This window comes from the organism of the source record quoted next, unplaced genomic scaffold (assembly GCF_019419815.1).
Source record: "Pyrus x bretschneideri cultivar Hongxiangsu unplaced genomic scaffold, Pyrus_bretschneideri_v1 Contig67, whole genome shotgun sequence".
In the NCBI taxonomy this organism is placed as follows: domain Eukaryota; kingdom Viridiplantae; phylum Streptophyta; class Magnoliopsida; order Rosales; family Rosaceae; genus Pyrus; species Pyrus x bretschneideri.
The window spans coordinates 1801190-1815572 of NW_025999806.1; the positions used below are offsets into that span (position 1 = coordinate 1801190).

Genomic DNA, 14383 nt, shown 5'->3' on the forward strand with positions numbered 1-14383 from the left:
CACCACCTTTTGAATTATGTATTAATTTTGTTTGTTGCATTGATTTCAAATGGAATTTTGATTCAGACAAATTATAGCATGTTTATCATCATAATATAACACAAATTATAGCATGTTTATAAGGCTTTTCCTCAACTGGGTTCTCTGCTTTCTTTCTTTCGTTTACAGATTCGGTTGAATTGGCTAAAAAAACAATGTGGGTACTCAAGGTTCTGTTCGGAATCATTGTTGAGTTTCGGAACTTTCATCCATGGTTTCTGATTTTCTCAATTGGGATTATTTCTTACCAATTTCCTTTGAGATTCGCGCGTTTGTTTGTTAATGCTCTGTTTCTTCGTTTTTTTACAGGGAATGAAACTGCTCTCTTCCTCTTCTTGACACCCACGTTGATAACACTGATCTTCAAGAGTTAAAGGAGAGGTCTCATCTACATTCAGTCCCTCAATATATTTTTTTTTTGCCATCCCTTTTGCAAATTTATTTTTGTAGATTTTTATTTGAATGGATTTTTTTTTTTTTTGGCTTTAGGGAATTTTTGTTTATAATAATCCATTTTCCGATTAATCGTGCTTTTTCCATTAGGTGTTGGCGGTGGAGATAAATGCGAGCTGGTGTTGTGTGGGTGAGACATTGTAGGGTTAGTAGTTTGAAAATTCTCCGATTCTTTCTTCATTAGTCTATGTATTTTATTGATTTTTGTCCTGCCAAGACTTGGGTAATGTTTGAATTGAATTCTGTTATTTAAACTAATACATGTTAATTACTTTCGTGTTGCGTACAGACCCCGCTTCCGTATGATTTCTTCATCTGAAACCTGCAATCCGAAAAATAAATGTGAGGATTTACACAAATCCTCGAGTATTTCCCCAACTCTTTACTTCTCTGTCATTAGGTACCTTCCATCACTCTCTCTCTCTCTCTCTCTCAAATATTACAATGAGGACGAACTCTTACACACTCTGTCAGATTTTCTGTATTTAGAAAAAAAAACCCCTGAAATCGCTAACCTTGAAGAACCATTTGGTAAGCATTTTCCCCGCTACTCTATGTCATATTTTCTGTATTTTTCTTGGTTTTTGTGGGTCTGTTCAAGTTCTTGAGGGACCTGAAGTTTCTGTTAAATGTCTATCTGGTTTCCATCTTTGACGCCGTTTGGTTCCGAATGAAATAAATATTACTCGCATTATTTAGTATCTGTATTTCTCCTAATGATCCTAAGTTTGCTGCCACTGGGATAGTTTAGAAGTGATGATTCGTGCAGTTGTGTTGCTTTTGATATCTTTTAAATGTGTTTGAAGAGTCTAAACTTTGAAGAGTCTAAACTGACACAAATTCTCCTTCCCCCTTCCACACTCCTGGAAAACATTGGTTCCAGGCCTTTGGTGTGTTAATCGCTTATTTGTCTAAATAATATTGGCTGCATCTAATGTATGGTATCTAATTCTAGATAGTAATTTGCAGGTTCCCAGTGAGCAGAAGTTACCATCACTTTATCTTTTGGACAGTATTGTAAAGAATATTGGAAGGGATTATATCAAATATTTTGCTGCCAGACTCCCTGAGGTTAGATTTCCTGCTTGATTCTTATCATGCTTTTCTTTATGGAAGAACAAGGAAAGAAAATCTGCAAAAAACACAAGATTAGTCAAATTCTCCCACCGTTTCATTTTAAAGATGTTTACAGCTTTAGGAACCTACTTTTCATCCTGAGTTTTCATCCCACCGGAGATTGGCGGCTTCAGCTTCATTGTTGCTGAGACTGGTGGCCCATTGGTGTCGGGTACGGTTTATTGATATATAGGAGTTTATAGGTAGGTTGGTTTTTGTATACCTCTGTGTCGAAAGAAATATGTGTATGTTGTTTGCTGCAAATGAATTGATTTCATTGCATTTCAGGCTTAATGACTTGAAGCAACGTGGTGAGTTTGATTCCATTGCATTTCAGGCTTAATGACTTGAAGCAACGTGGTGAGTTTTATGCTCTTCGTTCGATTATAGTATATTCTTTTACAATGACTTTAAGTATTTACATAGACAGTTTTGCAATCTAATTTTTTTTATTTATTTATAAGTTTTTGCTAAAGATGCACGATTCAGTTTGGATGTAGCCTTACAATTTTTTTATTAGAATACGATGTTTTAATTGCTCTCTTACTGAGAAAAGTTTTGGACGGTTTGGCAATGAGAAACTGAAGTTCTGTTTGTCATTGTATCGATGTTGCAGTTTGCTTACTTGCCAAAGCTTTTAACGTGTTTCGGGAGTGATACACATGGAGAATACCAGTGGCTACACATTCCAGGTTTGAGCATTCGCTTGCTGTCTATTTGCCATACATGACGATAAAGAAAGCCAGCAAATTTTCAAGTCATGTTCGCTGATTAGGATTGGATTTGTCTTGGGTTAAGTAGAATTTGATTGAAGAGGCTAACATTAAGTATTTGTGGGTTAATTTTCGCATTGTTAGATTTTTTGTATGCAGAGAAAGGTCTCTGGCTCTTATATACCTAACTATTAGCCATTTATTTGTATTATTTCTTTGTTCCATATAAGTATTGCTTGCAATGTCATTTACAGATCAATTAAATTAGAAGCATCTATTTGCAAATTGAGAGAATAATTTGTACTGAATTTACTTTCTTGCATTGTTAGATTTTTTGTATGCAGAGAAAGGTTTCTGGCTCTTATATACCTAACTATTAGCCATTTATTTGTATTATTTCTTTGTTCCATATAAGTATTGCTTGCAATGTCATTTACAGATCAATTAAATTAGAAGCATCTATTTGCAAATTGAGAGAATAATTTGTACTGAATTTACTATGTCATTTTGGTTTTGGCTTTTACTTAGCCTTACTAAATTACATTAATTTTAGAGCATATTAAGCAACTTTTAACTATCACAATAGTTAGGTAAATAGATGAAGACCTATCCAGAAAAATGCACATAACATCATTAAGGTATCTTATCCATGAATACATATTCTATCTGTATCATCATGAACTTAGTTTATCTTTTCCACTTTCCTCAAAACACTACATTAGGGGAGCCTCATGATCATTATTATCATTAAAAACATATGTGTGATACATCTAATGATCCTTATTATCAATAAGACTTAGATCTTATCCAACAATTCTACATCCAAATTCCAGCCAATAATTGGAATCCCCAATCTAACCAACTCAATATATAGGTCTACAAAAATAGAACAAATTATAGCTTTAATCAACTCATCTTTAACAGATTTTGGTAAAATAAAGTGTTCAAATAGAATCCAATATGTAGTAAGCTGTATTTTGTGGTATTGTGAGGATAAGATGATATTTATGCGTCTGTTTTTCTCAATAGGAAACTGAGATTGTATGCTGCGGTTGAAGACGCCAACATAAATGCAACAGAAAGAAGAGGGACAAATAAAGAATAGAGGGTAAATACATTAGCTCCCTTCGGTTCTGTTAGTTGGCACTTTTCTCCTATTTTTCAATTTTTTTTTATGGACGAATACATATTTATCATTCCTATATACAATCAGAATAACTATGTATTTCGTGTATCACCATCCTCTTTGCCTAAAATCTTATTTGGATGGTCCTGCTTATGTACGAAGTTCTTTCTTATATGATGAATGATTTCCTAGCCTATTTTGTGTTCCATTGTACTGTAGCGTTAGGTGTAAGAAAACAAACAACCATTAATTGAAACAAAAAAGGCTGTTTTCATGGCCTGATCTCAAATGAATTTGTATTAAATTAAAGGGTAAAATTTGCACACCACTTAAATTGGCACAAATTTAGCATTTGTACTTTGCTCCAAGAACCTACTTTGTCCTAATTTTTTAGAAATACCCCGTGTTTTTACAAACTCAAAAAATCTTAACCCAAAACCATTTTTAGGGGCACGTACCAAACATCTTAACAATAGATAAGATCCCAAAATATCTTAACGCAAAACCATTTTTAGATGCAAGTTCCTACTTAAAGACCATGAACAATAGCAAGTATATGTAAATAAATAAAAAATAGTAGATGACAACATTAAGTACTCATTCAATAAAAAAGACAACACAAAAGTAACTGCTTATAATAGGGGTAACATAGTGAAACGAAACACAACACACATGGGAGATGGTTACGTGAGATATACTTTTTCTACACTCTTAGCCAAAATTGTTTTTATTCGCTCGATGAATCAAACCCTCCCTCAAAGCTTCCTCCTAAATGTCATCAATGAATGTGGCCCCTTAGATTAAAAAAATGGACGATGAAAACATCACTCCGATTTTTGATATAAGCACTATCCAACTATCCAAACAAACGGCAACTGTCATCTTCATGTACAACTCACGTTCTCTTATTACGGGTTACACATTTCTAAAAACTTTTTATATTATGTCTAGCCCACATCCGTCATTTATGATAGGGTTTAGGGGTATTAAAAAAATTTAAAATTCTACTCATCCAGTTCACATAAAAATTATAACTCTATAAACAATGCTAATTTATAAAAGAAAAAAACATGAAAGCTAAATCATATCGAAGTCCTAACACCAACCGAGAAGTGTAAATAGGCCCGTCATTTCGTTGCACTAATACCTATTACACTTCAAAAGTATTTTGTGATCATTTTATTTTGTTCTTTTGTATATTATTGTGATGTGTAGATAAATGTTTTTTCTTCTTCTGTTCATAGGCATCTACGTAGACTTTTTCGTATTTATGGAATGTAACAGAATTTGTATTCAATTTAGGTTCATTTATTTTTTAATTTTTTAGATAAATTTTTCCATGGAGCGTGGCCAAAGTCGTGCAAGACAATGGCGTCAATCATTGAGTCCTGAAGAACATCAAAGATATCTAGCTCGACGACGTCTAATAGCACAAGAAAAAAGACAACAAATTCCAACTCTATATGATGATCATACTATGACATCCCCCAGTAACATACAACAAGAAATTCCTGGTATTTATTTCATATTCCTTTTTCTTTAACTCATACTAATGCAAAAAAAAAAAAAAAAAAAAATAATCTAATTTCTAATTTTTCTTTTAACTATGCAACAAGTAGGTCCCAATAATATACAAGAACGGGTTCAGTTGGCTAACTATGATGTTGAGGTCGACCCCAGTAATATAGAACAACAAATTCCTGGTATTTATTTCAATTTCTTTATTTGTATTTGTTTCACACATAAAAAATTAGGTTATTTTTTAAGAACAAAATTTAGTGAATTGAAATCTCATTGTATTCTTTTCTTCGATACTTTCATATTGATCTCAATGTTGTAGTTATTTTTAGTGGTAGTCTTACGAAATATTAGACTCACAACTAAATATATTAAATATTAAAGACAAAATTTTTAACTAATCGTAATGTGGTCTATTTATTAGAACAAATTGAGCATGAAAGCGCGAATTCAAGGGTTTTGTCAGATATCACAAATCATGATGACCAAACTTCTACTAGAATGCGTACTCATATGGGACAGTTGGCACATTCAAATAGGTCACAAATATCTTATGGGATGCTCTCAATTCCTCCCCACAATGGTGAGCTTAGTATAAAATTTTATCTTTATATAGATATATGATTAGTTACAAAGAAAATTCTTATACTGAATGTTGGATATTCATGTAAAAATATCAGAAGAAGAACATGCAAACAGAACCAATTGTCATGTGCGCCAAACCAGAGGAAGAAGAAACCACAATTGTGCTAGAAATTATAATGAGAATCGGGGTATCCTAGGTTGCCAATTATCTGCTCCAACCATATGTCCGTATTGCTATGCACGATTGTTTGCTCGAGAAACTTTGAATATGTGTTGCTTGAAAGGAAGAATTGTTTTACCCCCAATACAATCCCCACCAGAAATGGTTGCTCTTTTCTCTGACCAAACAAATGAGGGTAGACACTTCAGGCAAAATATTCGAGCTTACAATCATGCATTTGCATTCACTTCAATGGGAGTACACGTGGATGAAAGAATTAATATTGGTGGTCGTGGGATTTACACATTTCGTGCTCAAGGTGCATTATATCATAAGATTGGTGGACTTTTACCAAATGAAGGGAACAGACCGCGATTTTTACAAGCTTATATATATGACACTGAGCATGAAGTTGAAAACCGAATGTGTGAAAGTGAAGTTTTAGATAGACGTGTGGTTGAAAAGATACAACATATGTTGAACAACCATAATCCTTTTGTTCATACATTGCGAAGCCTCGGACAACGCCAAGATTTGCCGAATTGCAAGTTGATCCTAAAAGAGCAACCAATAGATCGGCGTCAGTATAGTCTACCATCAGCATCACAAGTTGCGGCAATTATAATAGATGGAGATAATGCCACAATTGCAAATGGAAGGGATATCGTGGTGGAGACAATTAGTGGAAGACTTTCTCACGTCCGAGACTATGTTGGATTTTATGATCCCTTACAATATCCACTATTGCTGCCTTACGGTACATATGGATGGGATGTTAACAGTCGTGATGATGGTGGAAGAGCAATAACATGTTGCGACTATTATGCTTATATGTTACAGGTTTGTACTAATAACATAATTTACTTCCCGGTATATATAGATGAATGATGATTCCTATATTAAAAGCAATATATGAAATTTGCTTTTGTAGATACGCCATAATGGATCATCACTTTTGCTTCGAGGTGGACGTCTCTTGCAACAATATGCTGTAGATAACTACATTAAAATTGAATCACAAAAACTTAGATGGTTGCGTTCTAATCAAGCCACAGTTAGAGCGGATCTCTACAAAGGACTTGAAGACTCTCTAAATGCAGGTCAACACAATGCAGGTATATATATCGTTTCAGTCATCGTTATTTAGAAATATAACTTTGTTTAAAGTGTGTACAATATATACAGCTAATTGAAAATAAAATATTATTAGGTAGCATCGGGCGTAGAATTATTTTACCATCATCATTTGTTGGAAGCCCACGTGACATGTACCAACGATATCAAGACGCAATGACTTTGGTTCAAAGATTCGGAAAGCCAGATCTTTTTATTACCATGACATGTAACCCAAGTTGGGAAGAAATCAAAAGCGAATTACTCGCTGGACAAACTCCACAAGATCGCCCTGACTTACTCACTAGAGTATTTCGTGCAAAACTTGAGCAACTAAAAGAAGACATCATTGAAAAGGGGGTATTGGGCAGTGTTGTTGCTTACGCATACGTTATTGAGTTTCAGAAACGTGGTCTTCCACATGTGCATATGCTGGTTGTGTTAGATGAAAATGATAAGATCAATAACCCAGATGAGTATGACCGAATTGTTAGAGCTGAAATACCAAATGAAGATGTAGAGCCTCAACTTTATAATGTGGTGTTAAAGCATATGATTCATGGTCCATGTGGGATTCATAATCCTCTATCTCCATGTATGAAAAATGGGAGTTGTAAGAGAAAGTTTCCCAAACCATTTGCACCAGTCACCGTTCAAGGGAATGATTCGTATCCAATTTATCAAAGGCGAGGAAATCGATTGCCTGTCTCACTTAATCGACAAGGAAACATAATGGTTGATAATAGTTGGGTCATTCCATATAATCCATGGTTGCTGTTAAGGTATGATTGTCACATCAATGTCGAAATATGCGCAAGCATAAAAAGTGTCAAGTACTTATATAAGTATGTTTACAAAGGCCCAGACAAAGTGACAGTTGAAGTGCAATCAGACCCTCAATACGATGAAATAAAGCAGTTTCAGGATGCAAGATGGGTTTGCGCACCAGAGGCATTATGGAAAATATTCAAGTTCATTATTAATCGAATTTATCCATCTGTTGAGCGAATGTAAATACATCTTCCTAATATGCACCAAGTTCAGTTTCGTGCCGATGAAAGCATAACAAATATTCTACATGATGAGAGTACAAGAAAGACAATGTTGACTGAATTTTTTACACTTAATCATGTGGATGCAGAAGCGCGACATTATTTATACATGGAGATACCATCACATTACAGATGGATTCAAGCTCAAAGAAAGTGGTCTAAAAGAAAGAATCGTAACAAGGTTATTGGGCGAATATATGCAGTTTCACCTGCTGAAGGCGAAAAATTTTACCTTCGGATTCTTCTTAATCATGTTAGAGGACCAACATCCTTCACAAACTTGAGAACAGTTAATGGGGTTTTGCATCCAACATTTAAGCAGGCAGCAGAACAACGAGGTTTGTTAGAAAGAGATGACAGTATTCGACAATGTTTGTTAGAGGCCTCCACAATTCAGATGCCGTCGGCTTTAAGAAGATTATTCGTCACCATATTGGTATATTGTGCACCAATTGGTGTTCGAGGGTTATGGGATGAGTTCTGTCCATTCATGATGGAAGATTATGTTTCCATGACTAACATAACTCCCACACTTGCTACCAACATACTCTTGCGTGAGTTGAACATACTTTTGGTTCAATTTAACAAGAGTATAAACGAGTTTGATTTGCCCCAAATGACAAGAGGAAATGAATCAAGTTCAGGAATGACCGGATGTATTGAAGATGAAATATCCATATGTATTCCACAACAAGATCTTGATGCAATTGAACGCTTAAATGATGACCAAAAAAGTGCGTTTAACATAATAATGGGTGCAGTTCAACGATCGGATAATGCAACTTTTTTTGTGGATGGTCCCGGTGGAACTGGAAAAACTTACTTATATCGCGCATTGTTAGCAAGCTTGAGAAGGTTGGGGCACATAGTATTAGCAACAGCATCATCTGGAATAGCAGCTACGATATTGCCTGGTGGGAGGACAGCACATTCTAAATTCAAGATACCACTTAGTCTCGATGCATCATCGATGTGTTCGATCGGTAAACAATCTGATTTAGCAAAGCTAATACAAAAGGCAAAGGCAATTATTTGGGATGAAGCAACAATGACGCATCGTCATGCATTTGAAGCACTCGATCGAACGTTCAGAGACTTAACAGATATTGACTTACCATTTGGGGGGAAGATAATGATATTTGGGGGAGATTTTCGACAAGTTCTTCCTGTTATCCGGAAAGGAACCAAGTCCGAACTAATCCAAGCAAGTGTTGTTAAGGCATCATTTTGGTCACAAGTAAAGATTTTAAAACTCAAACAAAACATGAGATCCATAAATGATTGTGAATTTTCAGAATTTTTACTTCGTGTTGGTGATGGGAATGAAGATGTTATTATGGATGATATGGTAAAACTACCTGAATGCATGGTGATACTATGGGAGAGTGAGCATTCCATTAATCAATTAATTGTCAAAATCTTCCCTGACTTAGAGGATCATATAAATGATGCAACCTACATGGTGGAAAGGGCAGTGGTAACTCCTACAAATGAAGACGTTGATATGTTGAATGAAAAGATAATCAATATGTTTCCGGGTTTAGAAGAGACAATGTATTCATTTGATTCAGTTGAGGATGACGCAAGGAATTTGTATCAGCCAGAGTTCTTGAATTCAATCTCACTTGGTGGTTTGCCTCCGCACAAGTTAACTCTGAAAAGAGGTGCTCCAATCATGCTTTTAAGAAATATTGATCCGAAATTGGGATTGTGTAATGGTACAAGATTATTGTGTCGTGGTTCTTACCGAAATCTTATTGATGCTGAAATTCTAACTGGACAATTTGCCGGATCCAGAGTTTTCTTACCAAGAATCCCTCTCAAAAGTACTGATACTGCTGGGCTTCCATTTGAACTTACAAGAAAGCAATTTCCAGTGAAACTAAGTTTCTCCATCACTATAAACAAATCTCAAGGTCAGACAATACCACATGTTGGCATTTACCTTCCAGATCATGTCTTCAGCCATGGACAATTATATGTGGCTTTATCGAGGGGGGTCTCAAAGTCAACCACAACCGTGTTAGTAAAAAGTGGCTCGATAGTAGGCCAACAAGGTGTATTTACACGGAATGTAGTATACAAAGAAGTCTTGCTTCATTCCAGCTAATTATGGTGATTCCTAATAGGTAACAACTTTATTAACGATAACCTTTCAGTATGCATTTCTCACTTATCAATTAACTATTTTTATTTGATTTTTAATTTTCTCACTATCGTTTGTAGATTGACAATGAAAATTTGAAGCATCAATCATGAACAAATGGGTGGAAATTGCAGCATTGATGTCAATATGTAAACTTTCTTTTCAAAAGAAACAGTGACATAAAAACTCTATGAGTATTGTGAATACTGTACATATTGTTATGTACGATTTATATTTTGACATTTAAATTGTTTTGTATTTTGCTACGAGTACTTACTGTTTTCATCTACTATTTTTTTTTTATTTACATATACTTGCTATTGTTCATAGGCTTTAGGTAGGAACTTGCATCTAAAATCGTATGTTGTTTGATAAGTGCATGAATAACATTTAAATCATTACTTTACACAAAGTAAAAACAAAAAACATGATAACTTTTTAGGACGTGCATGATAAAAAAAGTTTCTCTTTGCACAATACATTTAAAGTATATCTTGACAATTACAATGGGAAAAACTAAAACAATACACCTTTAGGGGCGCGTAGCGCCCGTGATGCAAAAATGCCTCTCGCACGCACGTTAGTGCGTGCAGAGAGGCTAGTGCTTATAATTTTCAAGAATGTAAATGTTTTCTTGGTAATATAAATTTTTAATATTACTTATTAGATGCATAGTATCAATTGTACTAATAATAGCAATTTATTTAATATTGTTTTCTTAATATTCTTCATTTAGTTAATAATATAAATACATATATAAATATCATAATGGGAAAAACCGTTCCTAGATTAAAAATCCATCACCTGACAGGTTTGGTTATAGCAGCAAAAATCCTTTCGAAAATTCTAGGATTTGAATACGGAGAAAATAAACCGTTTAGATATAAGGATGGCACATCCGAATCCAATCCGTGGCATCGCCCATCCTAGAGACAATCCTCCCCTCCCGTGTTATTCACATAGCTCCGTAACGCGATATGCGTCCCCGTGCGGTCGGTCTTATTTCGAGAAGTTGAACTGTCAACCCAACCGCTCATTCCCCGGAAAATCCTACGGTCACTAGATCACCAATCCCGCCGCGTCTTTCAACCATCCATAACCCTACTCTCATCTTCTCGTTTTTTCCGTCTTCTCCAAACCCAAAGCTTTTTCATCCTTCTTCTTTCCTGTGATTATTTTCTACTTGTGTGCTCCTCCATGGTTCCTCTGTTAAGTTAATTCCCAAGGTACTTCTGAAACTCAATATTTTTTTAATTCCCCATTTCTCAGCTTCTTCTTTTTTCGCAATTTTTGTTCATAGTTTCTAGAGAAATGGGTCTCGGTTGGATCCATTTCTTTGATTTTGTTCAATTATGCACCTTCTTATTCCATATTGTTCTTTTCCTTGTTTCGATTTTGTATTATTTCAGTTTTGATTTGTAGGGTTCACTCTCCAATTTTTAGGATTTTTTTTCCTTTTGCAGGATATAAATTTCGGATTTCTGGGTTCGTCTCTGATTCGAAGTCTTAGATTTTGATTACTGGGTTTGTGTAATTGGAGGTGTTTTGATTACTGGTTTGTGTAATTGGAGGTGTTGGGGGTCAAGAGAGTTTCCATCCCTTAAATTCACGGTCAGAGTCATATCCTTTTATGGAATTTGAATGCCAAGTGAGTATTCAGGTTTCTAAGAATTTGGCAGACTCTGTAGAAAATTCGTTTCGACAGCAAACTGAATCGAATCGATTCAATTCTAACCCTGAAGCCGAAAACTTTAGCATTTCAGGACGAACGTTAGATTCCTATCTTGAAAAGGAAGAAACTTCAATTCCAAAATCCACACCAATCAAGAAGCCAAACTTGGAGTCTTGTGGTTCGAAACAGTTGTTGTGTAGCGATGTCCTTGTTAATTCTCATAGAACAATCACCGATCTTCCTCCAGCTTTGTTATCCGAAATTCTGAATTGCCTTGACCCAAAAGAGCTAGGCATAGCTTCATGTGTATCAGCTTATCTCTGTAAGGTTGCGTCTGAGCACCATGTTTGGAAGGATTTTTACTGTGAGAGGTGGGGAACTCCCACACTTCCAACACCTTTGGGAACGGGAGTCTCTGACAAGACATTGTGGAAGGAGTTTTTTGTTGAAAGGGAGTTTAGGAGTAAGACCTTTATGGGACGTTATAGCATTGGCGTTATGTATGGTCATGCTGAAGCTGTTCAAACAGTTTTCCTTTTGGCTTCCGCAAAGCTCATATTTACTGCTGGGTATGACCAAACTGTAAAAATGTGGAAGATGGAAGAAGGATTGTTGATTGCTTCTTCAAGATCTCTTGGTTGCACTATTCGTGCAGTTGCTGGAGATACAAAACTCCTGGTCGCCGGTGGTACTGATGGGTTTATCCAGTGTTGGAGGGCAGTGGAGGGCTTTCCACACTTGTTTGATATTAAGGGTCCTCAAAACCAGAATACCGAGTTTCGACTATGGGAGCATGAGGGGCCCATAACTTCTCTTGCTTTGGATTTGACTAGGATTTATAGTGGTTCCTGGGACATGACTGTTCGTGTATGGGATCGGTTTTCACTCAAGTGTGTAAAGATTTTGAGGCATAGTGATTGGGTATGGGAACTTGTGCCTTGGAATCTTACAGTTGCTAGCGCATCGGGTTCTGATGTTTATATTTGGGATGCTAGTAGCGGGAGACTGATGACCATTATTCATAATGCTCATGTTGGTAATACCTACTCTTTGGCACGAAACCTCACAGGGGATTTTCTATTTTCTGGAGGGGATGACGGTGCAATACACATGTATGAAATCACTAGTCATGGTCACAAGACTGATGCAATACTCGTTGCCACATGGGTTCCTCACTCAGGCCGTGTCTATTCCCTTGCATTTGAGTTTCCATGGCTTGTTTCTGCTTCTGCTGATGGGAAACTCTCACTAATTGATGTGAGAAAGCTTCTAAGGACTAGAAAGCGTGCTTCAGAAAAGGGTTTTTCATGTATTAAGCATGCGGACCCAAGTACTGTGGAACCTCCGCAGAGGATGTTACATGGTTTTGCGAAAAATCTTGTGTCAGTGGACATTGGTGCTGATCGTATTGTATGTGGAGGTGAGGAAGGTGTTGTTAGGATATGGGACTTCACAGAAGCTTTGGAGATTGAGCGGAGGGTTTGTGCTTCAAGAGCAATGCGGTTGGAGAATAGGATGAGGCGGCGTATGCTCCATTTAGAGAATAGCAGCAAAGCCAGTCGGAACGATCAATGTTCGGTTGCAGCCAAGAAGAATCCAGTCACTGGTGACAGGAGTGGTTGGCTCAGTAAAGGCGCGTTGAGCGGGAAGCTGAAGTCATAGTAGCAGGTAACAGTTACCTTATATGCTTCTAAACTTTACCACTCTTCCCCCCTTCCGTTGTTATACCGGGTAAGTGATGTTAGTGTGTGGAAGGGACAAACTTACCGTTACTTTGGCTTAAATCTCTGTTGACCGTTGATGAAGCGGCAGAGGCACTTTCATGTAAAAAAATCCACTGTTTGGCTCGGTGTTTGCATTTTACGTGACAATGTATGTCATGCATATATGGATCTCATGTGTGTGATTGCTTATGGTTTCAGATAGGAATATGGCGAATACATGTCTTTCTTGTCCAAGTTGGTGCACGGAGGCTCTTCTTTTACATTGACGAAGTGATTATGCTCCGGTGAGTAGTATTGTTTGCGCACCTTAGGATATACGTACGCAGAGGTGTAGTCATGAAAATAGTTAATGATCAGCATGGTAGAGAAGGATATACGTACTTTGCTTTTAACTGAAACTCACGAATGCGTTGAGAAGTACTAGTCGTTGTTATACTCTTATTCTTACCCAAATGACTCCTCGTCCATGACGATGCTCACGAGATAATACTTTGTACTTCACTAGGAAATAACTCTTATCAAAGCATGGTTTGTCTTGTATGTTGTCAAATTCTTTGACCCATTTCATTTATACTTTTAATGTAACTTTTGAAATAAAGCTTAAAAATTTACATTTCAGGAAAATATTAAATTTGATGAAAAAATGACTTACATAAATTACATCTCTTTTTAAAGACGCTCTTATTCTTCGGAATCCTTTTCAGTTTTAGGCAATTTTCAATGTTTAGATGATTGAGCTTCATCATTTCATTATCTTCCGCTGCCTAATCCTCTAAATCTACTAAACAAAGGTGCTTAACAACTGAATTTTCTTGAGTTCGGAATCAATCAAACGTAGCCCATCTCCAACTGAAGGGATTAAACATAGCCTCGTTCAAAATTATAGCCTAGCAAAATATTATTTTTAAATAAATAGTGTCAAGTCATATTCATATATCATATGTAAACAAATGGCTAAACATAGCC

General features: G+C 36.1%; 1 protein-coding gene and 1 long non-coding RNA gene across 2 annotated transcripts; both read left to right on the forward strand.

Moving 5' to 3' along the window:
* The first annotated feature begins 446 nt into the window (after positions 1–446).
* On the forward strand, positions 447–2568 carry LOC103937159. Its single transcript, XR_007254150.1, has 4 exons — positions 447–892; positions 1462–1811; positions 1897–1919; positions 2225–2568. It is a non-coding gene; the product is annotated as an uncharacterized LOC103937159 (long non-coding RNA).
* Positions 2569–10915: 8347 nt separating this feature from the next.
* On the forward strand, positions 10916–13967 carry LOC103932370 (F-box/WD-40 repeat-containing protein At5g21040). Its single transcript, XM_009341950.3, has 3 exons — positions 10916–11247; positions 11485–13361; positions 13616–13967. The coding sequence occupies exon 2, from the start codon at positions 11652–11654 to the stop codon at positions 13353–13355; it is 1704 nt and encodes a 567-aa protein (XP_009340225.1). The 5' UTR covers positions 10916–11247; positions 11485–11651; the 3' UTR covers positions 13356–13361; positions 13616–13967.
* The last annotated feature ends 416 nt before the right edge of the window (positions 13968–14383 follow it).